The sequence below is a fragment of the Schistocerca nitens genome, chromosome 6 (genome assembly GCF_023898315.1).
Source record: "Schistocerca nitens isolate TAMUIC-IGC-003100 chromosome 6, iqSchNite1.1, whole genome shotgun sequence".
In the NCBI taxonomy this organism is placed as follows: Eukaryota; Metazoa; Arthropoda; class Insecta; order Orthoptera; family Acrididae; genus Schistocerca; species Schistocerca nitens.
The window spans coordinates 351,047,101-351,068,436 of record NC_064619.1 but is presented as its reverse complement, the minus strand read 5'-3'; the positions used below and the strand labels follow the sequence as shown (position 1 = coordinate 351,068,436).

The following is a 21,336-nucleotide window of genomic DNA, read 5'->3' as shown; positions in this document are numbered from 1 at the left end:
CTGGGCCGCGGTAACTTTGAGACACCCGAGGCGAGCGCTTTGGTGCCTCTGGAAGCTGTAGCATCGCCTGCGATCTCTGATGCCACTGCGCTCTCGGATTCGGACGTCCCTGCCGGTCGACACTTGCCTGACGGTGATTGGCGAACTGTGGCGGGGTCGTGAATCGCTGAGCGGAAGGCGGACGTTGGTGCTGGCCGCAAGGCTGTACCTTTACGCCGTCGTTAACAGGTTTGAGGTACTGCCCACTACTGAAAGTACTTCTGATCCAGCAAGGGTGGCCTCGCCTGTTGTGGCAGTGGCCGGTCTTCTTCAGAGGTCCGCACAAGCGCAAAGGCTGAGATAGCTTGTCATTGGGAGCTCCAATGTTAGGCGGGGGACGAAGCCCCTTAGGGATACGGCAGCTAAGGACGGGAAGAAAGACAATGTGCACTCCGTGTGCATACCGGAGGGAGTCATCCAAGATGTGGAAAGGGTCCTTCCAGATACCATGAAGGGTACAGGGTGCAGCCAACTGCAGGTGGTGGCTCATGTCGGCACTAATGACTTGCGTCGCTATGGATCGGCAGAGATTCTCTCTGGTTTCTGGAGGCTGTCTGAGTTCGTGAAGACTGCCAGTCTTGCCAGCAAGATGAAAGCAGAGTTCACCATCTACAGCATCGATGACAGGACCGATTGAGGACCTTTGGTACAGAGCCGAGTGGAGGGTCTGAATCAGAGGCTCAGACTGTTCTACGACCGTGTAGGCTGCAGATTCCTCGACTTGCGCCATAAGGTGAGGGTTTCGGGTTCCGCTAAATAGGTCAGGCGGCTACGCGGATAGCAGGGGCTGTGGGGCGTGGACTGGTCGTTTTTTTTTTTTTTTAGGTTAGACAGTCTTGGGAAAGATCAAAAAGGCCTCCAGTCTCGAAGGGTACAGGTCAAAGAAACGACGGGAATCGACCAAGCAACAGTCGGTATTGTAAATTGTCTTAGCTTAGTTGGAAAAGTACCAGAGCTTCAAGCGCTGATAGAAAGCACTGAAGCTGAAATCGTTATATGAAGAGAAAGCTGGCTAAAGCCAGAGATAGATTCTGCCGAAATTTTTACAGAGGCGCAAACCATGTTCAGAAAGGATAGATTAAATAACGTAGGTGGTGGTGTGTTTGTGTCTGTTGGTAGCAGTTTATTTTGTAGTGAAGCTGAAATAGATAGTTCCTGGGAATTACTATTGGTAGAGGCTATACTCAACAGCCTTACCAAAATAATAATTGGCTCCTACTACCGACTCCCCGACTCAGATGATATAATAGCTGAACGCTTCAAAGAAAACTTGAATCTCATTACAAATAAGTACCCCACTCATACAGTTATAATTGGTGGAGACTTCAATCTACCCTCGATTTGTTGGCGAAAATACATGTTCAAAGCCGGTGGTAGACAGAAAACGTCTTCCCAAATTGTACTAAATGATTTCTCTGAGAATTACTTTGAACAATTTGTTCATGAGCCCACACGAATTGTAAATGGTTGCGAAAACACACTTGACCTCTTAGCCACAAATAATCCTGATCTAATAGAGAGCGTCTTGACGGATACAGGGATTAGTGAACACAAGGTCATTGTAGCGAGGCTCAAAACCATATCAACCAAAACCACTATAAAAAAACGCAAAATATATCTATTTAAAACAGCAGATAAAAATTCACTTGATGCCTTCCTAAGAGAGAGTCTCCATTCCTTCCAAGCTAATTATGTAAGTGCAGACCAGATATGGCTCAAATTCAAAGATACAGTATCGACAGCAATAGTTACATTCATACCGCATAAGCTAATAAGAAACGGGACTGATCCACCATGGTACACAATACACGTCAGAACACTGTTGCGGAAGGAACGCAAATACCATGCCAAATTCAGAAGAACGCAAAATCCCCAAGACTGGCTAAGTTTCATGGAAGGTCGAAATTTAGTGCGGACGTCAATGCGAGATGCTTTTAATAGTTTTCACAATGAAACATTGTGTCAACATATGGTGGAAAACCCAAAGAGATTCTGGTCGTATGTAAAGAACACCAGTGGCAAAAAAACAGTTAATACCGTCACTGCGCGATGGAAATGTTACCGATGATGGTGCCACTAAAGCGGAGTTACTAAACACAGTTTTCCGTCATTCCTTCACGAAAGAAGACGAAGTAAATATTCCAGAATTCGAAACCAGAACAGCTGTTACCATGAGTGACATAAAAGTAGATATTTTAGGTGTTGCGAAACAACTCAAATCAATTAAGAAAGGCAAGTCTTCCAGTCCGGATGGTATACCAATCAGGTTCCTTTCAGAGTATTCGGACACAATAGCGCCTTTCTTAGCAATCGTATACAACCGCTCACTTGACGAAAGGTCTGTTCCTAAGGACTGGAAAGTAGCACAGGACACACCAGTATTCAAGAAAGGAAATAGGAGTAACCCATTGAATTACAGACCCATATCAATGATTTCAATTTGCAGTAGGATTTTGGAGCATGTACTATGCTCGACATTATGAATCACTTTTAAGAAAATTCCTTAGATATATCTTAAACAGTCCATGTAGCCCTTCGTCATTATTCCTGAATTGTGTAGGCCCCTCGAGTGAAAGGTGTTGTTGAGATAAATAATGATTTGCTTAGTATGTGTAATATCGTGTCTCTGGCTGTATCGTTATACAAGGTGGACCATTTTAATCCACAGTGAGGAGTAACTCGGTATAGAGATGAGATACAGCAAAATGTTTTAGATAAAAATTGTAGGTAGCAAAGAGCTCCAAACCCTTGGTTCTTTTGAAGCGTACTTGTAACAAGAATTATTACATGCAAATAAATGCTGTTGCGTGAAAGGCAGATATATACCTTTCACAGTTAGATAAATTGTCATTTCATCCTGTCCAAATTCATTCGTTGCAGAGCATCGGTAAGGTCCAGCATCTCTCCGACTGAGATCTTCTAGGTGAAGCTCTGCAGCGATACCATTGGGTATCTGCCTCTCTAACGTTTGTGTGTGGCTTGGTGTTAATGACCGATGAGATGCTGTCCATGATATTCGAAGTGGAAGGTCACCTTCAGCCTCACACGTTAGAACTGTCGCTTCTCCAGCAGTGCCGCTCTGATTCATGGCCCTAGTGCGAAAATGTGCTGGCACTGTGAAAGGAAAACAGTGTAAATTATCAGATATTGTTCTCTTAGAACTAAATACAGCGACTGAAAAATGAACTCCCAACAGTGGTTAAGACTTTTACTCAGCTGCTTACCATTAACTCGTAAGTAGACCACCTTTCTCAGTTCAGGACCAATACCGTTGCTAGCTTGACATGTGTAATGACCTTCGTGACTTGGATCCGCTGCTCTGATTATAACTGACCCATTAGAAGAAATTATCATCCTTTGTCCTGTTTCCAAGGGTATGTCTTCCATTGGTTGGCCACCTTGCAGGGGGAGAAATAATTCAGTGAGACTGAAAATTGTAGAATTTTTTTGTGACTAGACATTAATAATTTAATATAAATGTTTCATGGAAGGACGTGTGGCATAACAAACCTTTGGCTTTCATCCAGGTGATGGTAGGAACCGGAAAACCATTGGCTTGACAGTGAAGCGAAACAGGGTGCTGATACAGTACTGATACGTCTTGAGGCTCTATCAACCATGTTGGAGCAACTGAAATCAGTATTACGTGATACATCTGCTGCAATCTCATCTGGTAAGTGTTTCAACTCTAAGTGACTATGAATATTTTCTCAGAAATACATAAAAGAACCCATCATAACATTTTTATTCTTTTGTAACGTAAATAGGATGCTCTTTTATGAATAACGCTGACACTGAAAATTAGAGGGAATTTTAAGCCTGTACCTATATTTTCCTTTAGCTTAATATGCCATTACGATTTTTCAAACAGCGTTGTTAGTGATATCCACGAAAAATAAAGAAAATAATATATTTTATTCTAGTCCTATGAGCAAATAATCATTATGTAATGTCGATTAATCATTTTAATTGTCAAACTCGTTAATCTGCAATGTTAAGTACAAAAAATATGTGAATTTCACATTCCTTCGAGAGTAAATGCTAAACTTAAGTTTCTGTACCATACAGTTTGAACTCGGTGAGTCTGTAAGTGCAAAGATATCACTAACTTAAGAGTGTCACAAGAGCTTTGTAACCATCATATGTAAGTAGACACATTTAATTAAGAGTAGTTGTGAAAAAGGCTGTATTTCGGCATTATAAGATACATCTTGGTGTTTATTTCAGTCAATCACCATATAGTGTCATATATCCTAAACGACAGAGTTAGGAAAAACACCATGCACGTAAACAGGAAGTATCACGTGTCTATATTTAGTTCAATGAAAACTAGTTAGACTTTGACTTCATGATGGAAGAATACTAAAGAAACGCCTCAAGTGAATTTAATACTTGCCAATGAAAAAATACTGTCTCATGGCCATTTTGTGGTAAACCAAGTGAAATACTGTAAGTAAGTTTAGAAAAAAATGTAGGCTTTAAAAGAAACTTGTTTCATTTTCATTTTGCTCACATTAAACTATATATACGCTTGTTAAAACGTAAAACTTAAAGAATTGGGAAAGTTTTCAAGCAATAAAATTTTCATTGTGTTTTGGAAGCACATCGAAAATAAGAATGATGTTATTTCTTACAGTAAAGATTGAAGCACAGGAGTCTGAGGGCATCCTCGTTTGCTTGTATACAGAACGGCACGAAAACTCACCTCTGACAATGAGTCTGGTCGTGTAGTTGGCCACGGCAGCCGCGTTGCTCGCTATGCACATGTAGTGGCCGGAGTGTCGAGCGGCCAGGTTGGAGAACAACAGGTTGCTGACAAACTCATGCTGCTGCTCGTGAACATCGGCCTCCTGTGGAAGAGGGCCTCCGTCTTTCCGCCACGTAATGGTGATCGGTAAGTCACCAGATATGATGCTGCAAGAAACTTGTGCTCTCATGCCTTCTTGCAGGTTGCTGGGAAACTGGAATGGAGCAATTTGAGGTGGCTCTGGAATGTAAGTAACATATACCCTGTTACAGGCTAGGATAAACAGTTAGGCGTGTTTATCACAGAGACATTCAGTCTAAAATTTTACTGTACTTCTGGTGGAGAGAGATAATTCGAAACCGCATACCGGTGCGTCAAGAAAATTACTTTTGACTTTTTAGAAAAGGATTCTCGTCACTCTGGTACATAGTCAACAAACTTTACTCTTGAGGCTAGCATTGTTATTTAACACATTCACAGCTAAAACTCCGCGCATACAGTATTAGGTTAAAGAGCATTAAACAAAAAAGTACTGAAGATATGAGTTATTATTACGTAAAAAAGTGAGAGAACATTATGTATTTTACCAATTGCTTCAGAAACAAAACTCGATCCACCCTTGTACTTTGTTATTTCCGGAGAAAATCTGTCTCAACTATCTGGTTTGGCATCTTGTGTGCGTACTGAGAAGAGAGTTATATTTCTGAGTCACAAATAGGATCTAATGTTCGTGTCAGTAACGCTGTATAATTGCATACATCAGCTGATTAGGTGTAAACATTGGAAATTACTTTGATTCTTCGGAAACTTCAATTTTACAACATATTCATCATTTCTAACCTGGTTTGATTCTGCAGCTTCTTTTGGCTGTGAGTCTACCTTTTCCAGTTTGTTCCCTCTGTTTGGTGGCGAGAGTTGATGGTCAGTCTTCAGTTTCATAATTCATGGCGAACATCAGTTCTACCTCTTAAGGTTTCCATCTCTTGAGTATTAGTATTGTGTAATTTATTTCAATTAGAAATAAACTTTACGAAGAAAATTGTTAGTTTCTTTCACTAAATATATGAAAAATAATAACTGCAGTTATTTTTGGAAATGCGGACTCTTTGCCATTTTCTGGTGAATATGCTGGTCTCCGTGTGTACATCAACCGTTGGATTCAGTCTGGTTATCACATAGTCCCACTTGGGATTCCATTTATATACGAAATGAAAAACCTAGGCGTTCACTATCAGTTTTAAGAAATATGGTCTCAGCACAATTAACTGAAGTTTTTGCACTTACGTTGATCTTTATAGATCACACTTTGCTCATGTGTTTACTGAAGGCTCTCGATATCAAAAGATTGCAGTAGTGCCTTATGCATTACTAACCTCCAAGCAGAGGGCTTGTAAGCATTTTCGACTGCATGTACATTGTTCTGCTTTTGCTGCAGAAGCGACAGCAATACGAGAGGCTTAAAAATTTGGTCACCGTTCTGGTCTTCAGAACCTATTCATTGTATCAGACTCAAAAAGTTTGTTACAGTTCATTGAGAATCAAAGTGGAACAGTAAAATGAACATCAAAATTCCGGTAGCTTTACACGAAAAGCTACAGAGCAAAAGGTGAGGCATGTGTTTCCTCTTTATGTAGGTCTCACCTTGTGTAGTCCTTGTTTACGATGACTAGATAGAGAAGTTTGCGAAGAAAGCTTGTGTTCCTGGCGGCCCAATAATGAACCCCTTTCTGCCGCGCTCTGGTTTAAAGAGCTGATGACAGAAAATCTCCAGGGAGGAATGGCAATATGATTGGCGCTTTGCATTCTCTGTTACAGTTCAAGATAATGCTGCGATTCAACTCATAAATTCACACTGGTTTCGGAAAAGTCAGATGTGCAAGAACTGGCGATTGCCCAGTTAAGAGGTCGCAGGTTCGAATCCTGCCTCGGGCATGGATGTTTGTGATGTCCTTAGGTTAGTTAGGTTTAACTAGTTCTAAGTTCTAGGGGACTAATGACCTCAGCAGTTGAGTCCCATAGTTCTCAGAGCCATTTGAACCATTTTGAACCCAGTTAAGAGAATGGTATCAACAACAGCTCAACTTCTCCTCACGTATACCGGATAAGGGTTAAGGGCAATCCCCTCTGTGAATACAAGAAGAGAGAAGAAGTAGACGTAAACTACTTGTTGTTTTCCTCAAAAGATTTGTACGAAGAAGGGCAAAAACGTTGATTCCTGAAACCTGCGAAATTATAGGTTCCCCTCCCAACAACTACGCCAGTTCCATTGCTGCATAAATATATCCAATTATATAAAGCCCTTTGTGGTTTCGTAATGAGCAATAAACTGTACTTATAAAATTTAGTGCATCATCAGATGTTACATTAACGATTTAATATCCTATTAAATGGCTGCCAACTCTGTTGCGTCCCCTTTTTGTATTTTCTTTCAGATACAGTTGGTGTCATGTTACATTTTTAGCTAAGTTACTATGCATCTACCTGAATTCTGTACAATGTTCTTAAATTATTGGGCAGATTCTTTCTGTTGTGGTATTTCTACGTGAATATTTTATATTTGTACAAACTTATTGGCGGCAAGACGCAATGAACCAAAACCAATAAAAGTAAATAAACGAAACCAAATAATTAGAAAAGCAAAAAGTCATACAATCAGCTAAAATAGTGATATCCTTCCCTAATATTGCACTAATTATTTTCTCGACATGGTTCAAATGGCTCTGAGCACTATGGGAGTTAACTTCTGAGGTCATCAGTCGCCTAGAACTTAGAACTACTTAAACCAAAGTAACCTAAGGACATCACACACATCCATGCCCGAGGCAGGATTCGAACCTGCCGTCGTAGCGGTCACGCGGTTCCAGACTGTAGCTTTCCCGACATCCATAACCGTCATTCCAATCGACGTGTTAGGCCGTTTGGATTTCTTCACTGTTCATTTACTGTGTCTGGTTTTCGAACAATCGAGGAAGAAACAACAAAGAAAGAGACAGAAAGAATCAGAAGAGGGAACTATTAGCACTGTGTCAGAACTACTTACTTTCCTTACACTGCTTTTCATGGTTACACTAGGAATGTATAGCAAATGGGTAAGTGTTATTATAAATTGTGTTAGATACGATATTGTAAATAAAAATATGATCAAAAATTTTAAAAAGTGAGTTAAGGGGTTGTCCACTAAACAATAAATATTGACCATTATGCTTAGATTAACTTGGTACAGCACTTGCCTGTATCTCCTTCATTAAATATTAATTTTAGAAGACTTATCAAAACATTCTCGACATGATTACTTTTTTTCTATTTCCACTGCGTTCGGTGGGGAAAATCTACTAATCTTCCACGGAGGTAGTTATAACAAGCGACTCTTGTTCATGGGCTACTTCAACAGTCTGTACATTGTACGACACTTAGTTCCCCCCCCCCCCTCCCCCCCTCAACGAATAGCTCAAATCACTGTGAATTGTAGGCACTGTGAAAGGCATTAATATGAGTATGAGCTGGCTGTGAAAAACGCCATCAAAAGGAAACAGATAGTAAAATTTACTCTGTACCCGTCTCTTTCTTTCGTTTGGAACTCAGGCCTCATTTTAACAGTTATTAGGTTTGCTATTTATCATGAAAAAATGAAATACCCTTTAGGTGCAACGTGTAAAATTTTCGTAGTATCCCCAATACTATGCGCTGTATATTTTGTGCTCCAGAAATGTGGCAAAAAGCAGTCTTGTTGGGCTGATACGTTCATTGTACCTGTAATTTATGAAATAGTACGATAATGTCTGAGACCTTAATATACACAGCAGTTTTTTGTTCAAATGGCTCTGAGCACTAGGGGACTTAACATCTATGGTCTTCAGTCCCCTAGAACTTAGAGCTACTTAAACTTAACTAACCTAAGGACATCACACAACACCCAGTCATCACGAGGCAGAGAAAATCCCTGACCCCGCCGGGAATCGAACCCGGGAACCCGGGCGCAGTTTTTGTTTTGTTTTATTGTGTATATTGTATATATAAAAAATGATCAGAAAGAAACGATTGAAATGTATGTACTGTACATAAAACGACCAGAAAGGAAATGTAAATATTGTATAAAAGAGTAACAAATGTATCTAGAAACAAAATGGGAAATGTAGTACGTAAGTTCTTCGTCACCATATAAATATATTACGTACAACGTTTCCCATTTTGTTTCTAGATACATTTGTTACTCTTTTATACAATATTTACATTTCCTTTCTGGTCGTTTTATGTATAGTACTTACATTTCAATCATTTCTTTCTGATCATTTTTATATATAAAATATGCACAATAAGACAAAAAAACTGCTGTTTAGATTAAGATCTCAGACATTATCGCACTATTTCATAAATTACAGGTGCGAGGAACGTATCAGCCCAATAAGACTGCTTTTGGCCACATTTCTGGAGCACAAATCATACCCCGCGTAGTATTGGGAGTACTACGAAAATTTTACACGTAGCACCTAAAGGAATGCGGTTAAATATACTTGAAGAACGGAAATATTGAAATGGAAGATGAAGGAACCAGACAAATTAATGAACGAACAGTTCCAATTTAAATACAATAATTTTTTGCTCTTTTTAAGTATGATTCATGACACAGTAAAGCAATTAGCTTGTAAGCATCGGTAATTTATAAAATAGTAAAAAATGTCTGAGACCTTTATCAATAAAGCATTTATGTATTGAGTTGTAAGACCGGTTTGGATTCTGAAGAAATGTAGGATCACGTGAAGCAATGCTGACTCTATGACTTATTATACAAGATAGGTTCAGGAAAGGCAAACCTATGTTTACAGCGTTTGTAGACCTAGAGAAATCCTTTAACGAAGTTGGCTGAAATGCTCTCTTTGAAGTTCTGAAGGTAGGAGGAGTAATATAAAGGGAGTGAAAGGCTATTTACAACTTGTACAGAAACCAGATGGCGTTTATAACAGTCGACGGGGATGAAATGGGAGCAATGGTAGAGAAAGGAGTTAGACAGAGTTGTAGCTTATCCCCGATGTTATTCAATCTGTATACTGAACAAGCAGTAAACGAAAACAGAGAAAATTTTGGAGTAGGAATTAAAGTTCAGGGAGAAGAAATAGAAACTTTGAGGTTTGCCGATGACATTGTAATTCTGTCAGCAGTTGAACGGAATCGACGGTGTCTTGAAATGAGGATATAAGATGAACAACAACAAAAACAAACCAAGGATAATGAAATGCAGTCGATTTCATCAGGGTATTAGATTTGGAAACGAGACACAGTAGTAGATGAGTTTTGCTATTTGGGGAGCAAAGTAATTGATTAAGGCCGAAGTTGAGAGGATATAAAATGTAGACTGGCAATGGCAAGAAAAGCATTTCTGAAGAAGAGAATTTGTTAACATCGAATATAGATTTATGTGTTAGGAAGTCTTTTCTGAAGGCAATTGTCTAGACTATAGTCATGTTTGGAAATCAAAGACGGACGATAAACAGTTTCGAAATGGGGTGCTACAGAAAAATGTTGGAGATTAGATGGGTAGATCACTTAACTAATGAGGAGGTACTGAATAGAAATTTGTCTCACAACTTAACGAAAAGAAGGGATCAGTTGATAGGAAACATTCTGAGGTATCAAGGGATCGCCAATTTAGTATTGGAGGGAAGTGTAGGGGGTTAAAATCGTAGAGGGAGACAAAGAGATGAATACTGTAAGCAAATTAACAAGGAAGTAGGTTGCAGTAGTTATTCGGAGATGAACAAATTCGCACAGGATTGAGTACCATGGAGAACTGCATCAAAACAGTCTCCGGACTGAAGACCACAACAATAACATTATTATCTCTGAGAGGCAGGGCATGTGAACACACAATAAACAATTGACCGCGCCTGTCAGATTTTTATGAATAAACGACTAGACACCTATCGAAATTTGCATGCATCAGGACAATGGTAATACAGCCAAGTAACTGTTATGTCTTCCTTTGCAGGCAGTGTGGTTCTTTAGTGGATGCAGGAGCGAGGAACAGATCCTGTTCATGAACCGGGAATTCAGATGTTAATTTATTCTACATCCAATATCAAATACTAAAAATAATACATAACTTTGGTACGGTATTCGTAACTTCAGTTGCTAACATTGGATTAGAATGCAGAAGTATATACAGATACAAAAGATTTACAAATCTGTCAGTCTCCAGTACGATGTCTGTTCGGAAGATGTCGAGTCCCGGCCACTGTGAAAGTCTGCAAATGTTATTCAACTGGCAAACACACAAAATAGGTCCAGTGGAAGAATGTTCGAACTTAAGTACAACAGCTGCTGTAGCTCCGATGAGGAGATGCTTGCATCTCATTGGCAGCGTCCTCGTACCGCGGGGGGATGGGGGGGGGGGGCGTGGGAAACGTGGCAGGGTAACTGGCGGCTCGCGTATTTTGAATTGCGGCCGACCGGATAGTGGTCGATACCGCAGTAACATCTGTTATATTGATCTGATGTAAAACAAATGCATTATGTCCGATGGAACACTACAAAAGCAGAGGTGTCATAAAAGTGCTGTGATCTGTGGATACAAAATATTTGAAAATGCTGTATTTCATGTTTTGATTAATAACATTGTAACTTCTAATATAGGTAATGGTTTGAGAATGAATGAAAATGTTGGATGCCGTTGTTGTTGTCGTGGTCTTTAGTCCTGAGACTGGTTTGATGCAGCTCTCCATGCTACTCAATCCTGTGCAATCTTCTTCATCTCCCAGTACCTACTGCAGCCTACAACCTTCTGAATCTGCTTAGTGTATTCATCTCTTGGTCTCCCTCTAGATTTTTACCCTCCATGCTGCCCTCCAATGCTAAATTTGTGATCCCTTGATGCCTCAAAACATGTCCTACCAACCGATCCCTTCTTCTAGTCAAGTTGTGCCACAAACTTCTCTTCTCCCCAATCCTATTCAATACCTCCTCATTAGTTACGTAATCTACCCACCTTATCTTCAGTATTCTTCTGTAGCACCACATTTCGAAAGCTTCTATTCTCTTCTTGTCTAAACTATTTATCGTCCATGTTTCACTTCCATGCATGGCTACACTCCATACAAATACTTTCAGAAACGACTTCCTGACACTTAAATCTATACTCGATGTTAACAAATTTCTCTTCTTCAGAAACGATTTCCTTGCCATTGCCAGTCTACATTTTATATCCTCTCTACTTCGACCATCATCAGTTATTTTACTCCCTAAATAGCAAAACTCCTTTACTACTTTAAGCATCTCATTTCCTAATCTAATTCCCTCAGCATCATCTGACTTCATTCGACTACATTCCATTATCCTCGTTTTGCTTTTGTTGATGTTCATCTTATATCCTCCTTTCAAGACACTGTCCATTCCATTCAACTGCTCTTCCACGACCTTTGCTGTCTCTGACAGAATTACAATGTCATCGGCAAACCTCAAAGTTTTTACTTCTTCTCCATGAATTTTAATACCTACTCCGAATTTTTCTTTTGTTTCCTTTACTGCTTGCTCAATATACAGATTGAATAACATCGGGGAGAGGCTACAACCCTGTCTCACTCCTTTCCCAACCACTGCTTCCCTTTGATGCCCCTCGACTCTTATAACTGCCATCTGATTTCTGTACAAATTGTAAATAGCCTTTCGCTCCCTGTATTTTACCCCTGCCACCTTCAGAATTTGAAAGAGAGTATTCCAGTTAACATTGTCAAAAGCTTTCTCTAAGTCTACAAATGCTAGAAACGTAGGTTTGCCTTTTCTTAATCTTTCTTCTAAGATAAGTCGTAAGGTTAGTATTGTCTCACGTGTTCCAACATTTCTACGGAATCCAAACTGATCTTCCCCGAGGTCCGCTTCTACCAGTTTTTCCATTCGTCTGTAAAGAATTCGCGTTAGTATTTTGCAGCTGTGACTTACTAAACTGATAGTTCGGTAATTTTCACATCTGTCAACACCTGCTTTCTTTGGGATTGGAATTATTATATTCTTCTTGAAGTCTGAGGGTATTTCGCCTGTCTCATACATCTTGCTCACCAGTAGGTAGAGCTTTGTCATGACTGGCTCTCCCAAGGCCATCAGTAGTTCTAATGGAATGTTGTCTACTCCCGGGGCCTTGTTTCGACTCAGGTCATTCAGTGCTCTGTCAAACTCTTCACACAGTATCTTATCTCCCATTTCGTCTTCGTCTACATCCTCTTCCATTTCCATAATATTGTCCTCAAGTACATCGCCCTTGTATAAACCCTCTATATACTCCTTCCACCTTTCTGCCTTCCCTTCTTTGCTTAGAACTGGGTTTCCATCTGAGCTCTTGATATTCATACAAGTGGTACTCTTCTCTCCAAAGGTCTCTTTAATTTTCCTGTAGGCAGTATCTATCTTACCCCTAGTGAGAAAAGCCTCTACATCCTTACATTTGTCCTCTAGCCATCCCTGCTTAGCCATTTTGTACTTCCTGTCGATCTCATTTTTGAGACGTTTGTATTCCTTTTTGCCTGCTTCATTCACTGCATTTTTATATTTTCTCCTTTCATCAATTAAATTCAATATTTCTTCTGTTACCCAAGGATTTCTATTAGCCCTCGCCTTTTTACCTACTTGATCGTCTGCTGCCTTCACTACTTCATCCCTCAGAGCTACCCATTCTTCTTCTACTGTATTTCTTTCCCCCATTCCTGTCAATTGTTCCCTTACGCTCTCCCTGAAACTCTCTACAACCTCTGATTCTTTCAGTTTATCCAGGTCCCATCTCCTTAAATTCCCACCTTTTTGCAGTTCCTTCAGTTTCAATCTGCAGTTCATAACCAATAGATTGTGGTCAGAATCCACATCTGCACCTGGAAATGTCTTACAATTTAAAACCTGGTTCCTAAATCTCTGTCTTACCAATATATAATCTATCTGATACCTTTTAGTATCTCCAGGATTCTTCCAGGTATACAACCTTCTTTTATAATTCTTGAACCAAGTGTTAGCTATGATTAAGTTATGCTCTGTGCAAAATTCTACAAGGCGGCTTCCTCTTTCATTTCTTCCCCCCAATCCATATTCACCTACTATGTTTCCTTCTCTCCCTTTTCCTACTGACGAATTCCAGTCACCCATGACTATAAAATTTTCGTCTCCCTTCACTACCTGAATAATTTCTTTTATCTCGTCATATATTTCCTCAATTTCTTCAGCATCTGCGGAGCTAGTTGGCATATAAACTTGTACTACTGTAGTAGGCATGGGCTTTGTGTCTATCTTGGCCACAATAATGCGTTCACTATGCTGTTTGTAGTAGCTAACCCGCACTCCTATGTTTTTATTCATTATTAAACCTGCTCCTGCATTACCCCTATTTGATTTTGTATTTATAACCCTGTAATCACCTGACCAAAAGTCTTGTTCCTCCTGCCAATGAACTTCACTAATCCCCACTATATCTAACTTTAACCTATCCATTTCCCTTTTTAACCTTTCTAACCTACCTGCCCGATTAAGGGATCTGACATTCCACGCTCCGATCCGTAGAACGCCAGTTTTCTTTCTCCTGATAATGATGTCCCCTTGAGTAGTCCCCGCCCGGAGATCCGAATGGGGGACTATTTTACCTCCGGAATATTTTACGCAAGAGGACACCATCATCATTTAATCATACAGTAAAGCTGCATGTCCTCGGGAAAAATTACGGCTGTAGTTTCCCCTTGCTTTCAGCCGTTCGCAGTACCAGCACAGCAAGGCCGTTTTGGTTAATGTTACAAGGCCAGATCAGTCAATCATCCAGACTGTTGCCCCTGCAACTAATGAAAAGGCTGCTGCCCCTTTTCAGGAACCACATGTTTGTCTGGCCTCTCAACAGATACCCCTCCGTTGTGGTTGCACCTTCGGTATGGCCATCTGTATCGCTGAGGCACGCAAGCCTCCCCACCGACGGGAAGGTCCATGGTTCATGGGGGGGGGGGGGGGGGGGGGTTGGAAGCTACTCACTAACAAAAATATTATTCGGAACTTTGACAGAAAACTTAAAGTTCAAATGGCAATGAGCACTATGGTACTCAACTTCTGAGGTTATTAGTCCCCTAGAACTTAGAACTAGTTAAACCTAACTAACCTAAGGACATCGAACAAATCCATGACCGAGGCAGGATTCGAACCTGCGACCGTAGCAGTCTCGCGGTTCCAGACTGCAGCGCCTAGAACCGCACGGCCACTTCGGCCGGCAATTAATAAATTACAACCGTAAGTATTTTCCTATTTGCAGTGATCTAAGTGCATGTATTTCAGATAGGGACTTTGGGTAGTTGAGCGGTCATGAGAAACAGTCGAAAGTAGGTAGCTGAAAGTATAGTAACACACGTTTCATACCTTCATGAATGCCTTAAGCCTGATTGCACACTGTGTGCATACACTGTGCACCATGTACACAACTGACTCTCTCTCTCTCTCTCTCTCTCTCTGTGTGTGTGTGTGTGTATGTGTATGTGTGTGTGTGTGTGTGTGTGTATTTGTGTAAGGAAAAAATTGCTGTGTAAATACACCAACAAAAAAGTTGTAAAAACAGTTAGCTTTTCAAATTATTGTATGTAAGAAAAAGTAGCTTTGTAAAAAAACCATTGTAAGATATTACAATACAAACAAATAGCTTTGTAAATAAAAGAAGAAATTCTTAGTGAACAACAAAAATTATTGTAAAGAACTGTATTACAAACAAATTTGCTAATAATTAATAATGTAGTTCATTTGTTGTATCATTATTGTTATTTTTAAACGCTTTCACTATAAAATTATTGTTTATGACAAACCTAAACTTCAGGATGTCAAATCAGACACCTTTCAGCCGTCTAATTTCCAAAATTTTATTTGGCTACAAGTTTTGTCGATTTACTTCCCCGTATTCAGGCCCCTCCCTGACGTCCTGGAAGATTCCACCTCGGTTCCAGTCAAAATAGGGGCCAGCATTCAAATATTGGTATCTGTAGATTTCTGCTTGCTGTAGCAATCACTTCAACCATCATCTGTCGGCACCTGCCGCTATAGCAAGTAGAAATCTACAGATACCAATATTTGAATGCTGGCACCTGTTTTGACAGGAACTGAGGTGGAATCTTCCTACACATCTGTCAGAGGTCTGAAGGAGCCATAGCAAAACGCCAAACCTGGTAACTAAATAAAATAAGTGAGGAAATTAGATAGCTGAATGGTGTTTCATTTGACATTCTGTAGTAAACAGCCTTGTCCTTCAACCGTCTCTGAAAAGATGGACATAAAGAAATCTGAACTTCATCCCATGATGCACAGATCTCGACTGAAGACACCTACACAGTTGAGCCAGTTATAAAGGATGATAAGAGGGAGGAGGCGGAGTAGGACAAATCTTATTGGTCTAATGGGTTTCCCGTCATTTTATTGTGCTACCATTGTCTGAGAGAGATAGGAAGATGGGAGGAGTTTACCACCAATTTCATATCACGTGACCAGTATCGAGCTATGTCATTATCTTGAATATAACTCGCGCAAGTGCCTAAGGTGTGTGCAAGGTTCCCCTGGACGACCTTGATCAACTCCCTGTGGTTTCTTAGGAGGAAGGGAGTGGGGATATATGTCAGCCAAGTGTGTAACTTGATACCAAGTGTATAACCTGACACTGGAAGTGACAAGGTCGTTATCTCACCCATAACTGGCCTTGATAACCTACTGCTTATCAGTTACAGTATAATCATATCACCAGATGTGCAGGTTGCGTTTCCCTGTGCTCCTGAGCCAGAATCCTTCTTGATAAATACTCTCATAGCACCACACGTTATGCTGAACCTGCATTATGACGTTGAATGTTATATGGCACATTCCACACAGAGATATATCCACCATGATAGTGTACTAGAACTGGGACTCATATGAAAAGATGATGAGATGCCACTCTTGTGAACAGCTCTGGCATTAGGAATGTCACTGTTGCAGCGCCTGCCTCTGCTGCTGCATCTAGGGAAGCCATTAGAATGGTTGCCATGTTGATACTGTGTGGTGCTCCAGACGTCTCTCGATGCAAATCTGGCGGCCGAGCGGTTCTAGGTGCTACAGTCTGGAATTGCGCGACCGCTACTTTCGCAGGTTCGAATCCTGCCTCGGGCTTGGATGTGTGTGGTGTCCTTAGGTTAGTTAGGTTTAAGTAGTTCTAAGTTCTAGGGGACTGATGACCTCAGAAGTTGAGTCCCATAGTGCTCAGAGCCATTTGAACCATTTTTTAATGCAAATCTGGCCGTTTCCAGATTGGAGGTACGTGGCGTGGCTACATGATCCAGGTCAGCAGAGTGAACAATGTGTCTGCTCTCTGGAGTGCTGGTCGTGCGTTACAGGTGAGACACTGCTTGGCGTTACGGCCCACCTTACCTATCGAATACGTAATTTTCCCGCAAAGAGCTAACATTAAAATGCAATTTCTGAATGAGAAACCATCTCCATAATATACAGAATGTAGGTAGTGTTAATAGTATCTGCCAATTTGACGTGTGTTGCCTACCACGTTTATTGTGTTGCAAGTTTAATGTCCAGCAGTATGTTTTCCCACTTTCGTGAGCCAGTTTTTAGGGATTGCGGATGAATGCCAATCGTTGTGATTCACCCTTGTCACTTCAGTTGCTTTTACTCCCATACTATAGGGTTCAATGACTATTGTTGTCAGGCTGTCTGCGAGACAGCCTTTGCGGCTTTGCGGAAATATTCCTCATGATGAAAAGAAAGGGCCTAATAAAAGAAAGGAGGATGAAAGTTCAGAACTTTCAATTTTCCGACATACACGACTTCTTAAAACTAAAGGTTCATCACTTGAAAGATAACTGCCTCCATAAGAACTGTTTGACTGATGCACTATGTTGAAAGTCTTCCAGGCGATAACGTCTCTTGTAGGGAAAGAATCCAAAGATTCTTGAGACAGCGCCAGTGCTAAGGCAAGGCAGAGCAGTGACGTCACCACTGTGGTGACGCAATGCATTGCGTTACGAACAAAAAAAACTGTTTCCCACTCTATGGCCTCCGGTCAATGGAGCGTACGTCTTGCGTTCAATGTAATAACAAATCAGAATTGTTTAACAAATTAGTTTATTTACAAATCAAACATTACAATAATAAAACACTTGAAAGATAACTGCCTCCATAAGAACTGTTTGACTGATGCACTATGTTGAAAGTCTTCCAGGCGATAACGTCTCTTGTAGGGAAAGAATCCAAAGAACTCTTCTTAGGGTCACTAGTACGTACAAAGGCTATAGTAAGCCATCCATTACCAGTTCCTTGGACACTCAATGCCAACGAAAATCTTGCAACAAATCCCATCCATCTGTGAGCTCCTTCAAACATAGAAGCCTCGTCGGTTGGCTTTGGTGATAAAGTTAATGGATGGCTTACTATAGCCTTTGTACGTACTAGTGACCCTAAGAAGAGTTCTTTGGATTCTTTCCCTACAAGAGACGTTATCGCCTGGAAGACTTTCAACATAGTGCATCAGTCAAATAGTTCTTATGGAGGCAGTTATCTTTCAAGTGATGAACCTTTAGTTTTAAGAAGTGACCCTAAGAAGAGTTCCTTGGATTCTTTCCCTACAAGAGACGTTATCGCCTGGAAGACTTTCAACATAGTGCATCAGTCAAACAGTTCTTATGGAGGCAGTTATCTTTCAAGTGATGAACCTTTAGTTTTAAGAAGTCGTGTATGTCGGAAAATTGAAAGTTCTGAACATGTATATGTATGGTGTAAAACTGGTGGTACTCTAGGTAATGACTGTACTGTTCAAGGAGATATTATGTTTTATTATTGTAATGTTTGATTTGTAAATAAACTAATTTGTTAAACAATTCTGATTTGTTATTACATTGAACGCAAGACGTACGCTCCATTGACCGGAGGCCATAGAGTGGGAAACAGTTTTTTTTGTTCGTTCTAAAAGAAATGCACACTTTTTTTTTTTAAATCCATCTTTTATTCTACATGTTTGAAAGTTTTACAGTGTGTAGATACATCCTTTAGGAACAATATTTTCATTTCTCCACATAATTTCCATCCCTCTCAACTGCCTTACGCCATCTTGGAACCAGCGCCTGTATACCCACACAGTAAAATTCTGGACCAACCTGTTTGGCAGCGTGCACAAGGGAGTCATCATCTTCAAACCTTGTTCCATGAAGAGCCTTTCAGTTTCCCAAAGAGATGATAGTCACACGGAGCCAGGTCAGGACTGTAAGGTGGGTGTTTCAGTGTTGTCCATCTGAGTTTTGTGATCGCTTCCGTGGTTTTTTGACTGAGATGTGGCCGTGCATTGTCGTGCAACAGCAAAACATCCAGCTTTTGCCAATGTGGTTGAACACGTCTCAGTTGTGCTTGAAGTTTCTTCAGTGTCGTCCTATATGCATCAGAATTTATGGTGGTTCCACTTGGCATGATGTCCACAAGCAAGAGTCCTTCGGAATCGAAAAACACTGTAGCCATAACTTTTCCAGCAGAAGATGTGGTTTTGAATTTTTTTTTCTTGAGTGAATTTGCATGATGCCACTCCATTGATTGCCTCTTCGTCTCTGGTGAAAAATGATGGAACCATGTTTCATCACCTGTCACAATTCTTCCAAGAAATTCATCTCCACCATTCTCGTACTGTTCCAAAAGCTCGCTGCATTCCGTTTTCCTTGATTCTTTTTGAGCCACTGTCAACATCATGGGAACCCACCTGGCACAAACCTTTTTTAACGCCAACACTTTCAGTATTCTGCAAACACTCCCTTTCCATATCCCAACGTAGCGTGACAATTCGTTCACTGTGATACGTTTGTCAGCAGTCACCAATTCGTTGTCTGGAGCGTGTGCAGTACGAGGCCTGCCGCTGCGAGGACAATCCTCAATATTGCAGTGCCCACTTTCATCAATTAATCTGCTTGCCCACCGACTAACTGTACTGCGATCGACAGCAGAATCTCCATACACCTTTTTCAACCTCTTGTCGATGTTTCCCACTGTCTCGTTTTCGCAGCACAGGAATTTTATGACAGCACGTTGCTTTTGACGAACATCAAGTGTGGCAGCCATCTTGAAGACATGCTGTGACGGCGCCACTCACGGGAACAGGTTGAACTAAGTTTGAAAACAAGCGGGAAGGATGCATCTACCCACTGTAAAGCTTTCATACATGCAGAATGAAAACTGTATTTTTTAAAAAATAGTGTGAAGTTTCTTTTGGAGTGACCCTCGTAATTATGTAATTTTGTCGCCTAATTCTTCCGGATAAGCCGTCATTACCTATCATACCTTGTACCAACGCCAGTCAGTTTCCAGTTCCGTGATCTAATTGGAGGTGCCGCAGCATTTGGTAAAAAAACCAGCCTACGGTGCTAAAAGATGCCTGTTGTGGTACAGAAAAGAGGTAGGCGGCGTGGACTCACTCATGACGTCGAGGTGGAGGCGGCCCTGCGCGGACTGCCCCTGCTGGTTGGTGGCGGTGCAGGAGTACTCCCCGCGGTCCGAGGCGCCCTCCACCTGGCGCAGCAGCAGCGTGCCGTTGGGGAAGGCGCGCTGGCGCACGTGGGACGGCAGCTGCTCGCCCGCGCGCCGCCACGACACGCTGGCGATGGGGTAGCCCGCCACCGGGCAGCGCAGGTACACGTCGCGGCCCGCCACCGCCGTCAGGTTGCGCGGCGCGCGTGCCATCGGCGGGCCTGTGGGGCCGGCCGCTTACTTTATTTGTGCAGCGAGCCAAACAAATCAAAAGCTGCTCACATACTTTAAAAACCAATATATACTGGTGCGCAAATGTGAAGGACGAAAGTAACTTTCCCGTGGTGAATCAATGTCAAGTGAAATAGTTCGATGAAACTTGGACCATACGTGGACAGATTTGCTACATAATGTAACTAATATATATATATATATATATATATATATATATATATATATATATATATATATATATATAGAGAGAGAGAGAGAGAGAGAGAGAGAGAGAGTGAGCTGGTGCGTTTCTGTCGCCAGTTTCCATCGATCGTCATTTTGATCTTTGAGTCGACTTCGATGCTTATTTGTCTTCTGCTCATCTTTGGCGGCGCGGATTTAACGGCAGCGCGTGCGCTCTGCTGGGACTACCTCATCATTTATGGCCGTCCTATCCACCTCACTCCTACCTCAAATACACTCCTGGAAATGGAAAAAAGAACACATTGACACCGGTGTGTCAGACCCACCATACTTGCTCCGGACACTGCGAGAGGGCTGTACAAGCAATGATCACACGCACGGCACAGCGGACACACCAGGAACCGCGGTGTTGGCCGTCGAATGGCGCTAACTGCGCAGCATTTGTGCACCGCCGCCGTCAGTGTCAGCCAGTTTGCCGTGGCATACGGAGCTCCATCGCAGTCTTTAACACTGGTAGCATGCCGCGACAGCGTGGACGTGAACCGTATGTGCAGTTGACGGACTTTGAGCGAGGGCGTATAGTGGGCATGCGGGAGGCCGGGTGGACGTACCGCCGAATTGCTCAACACGTGGGGCGTGAGGTCTCCACAGTACATCGATGT

General features: G+C 41.4%; 1 protein-coding gene across 1 annotated transcript in view; it reads right to left on the bottom strand.

Annotated features, from left to right (window-relative positions):
* Positions 1-20,325, bottom strand: part of LOC126263695 (Down syndrome cell adhesion molecule-like protein Dscam2) — a 284,179-nt gene extending 263,854 nt beyond the window's left edge. Inside the window, exons 1-5 of the mRNA XM_049960822.1 lie at positions 20,206-20,325; positions 4,745-5,026; positions 3,550-3,669; positions 3,264-3,437; positions 2,866-3,153 (exon numbers count right to left, since the gene is read on the bottom strand). Coding sequence (XP_049816779.1) covers positions 2,866-3,153; positions 3,264-3,437; positions 3,550-3,669; positions 4,745-5,026; positions 20,206-20,209 — 868 coding nt within the window. The 5' untranslated portion in view covers positions 20,210-20,325. The remainder of the gene's footprint in view (positions 1-2,865; positions 3,154-3,263; positions 3,438-3,549; positions 3,670-4,744; positions 5,027-20,205) is intronic.
* Between the last annotated feature and the right edge of the window lie 1,011 nt (positions 20,326-21,336).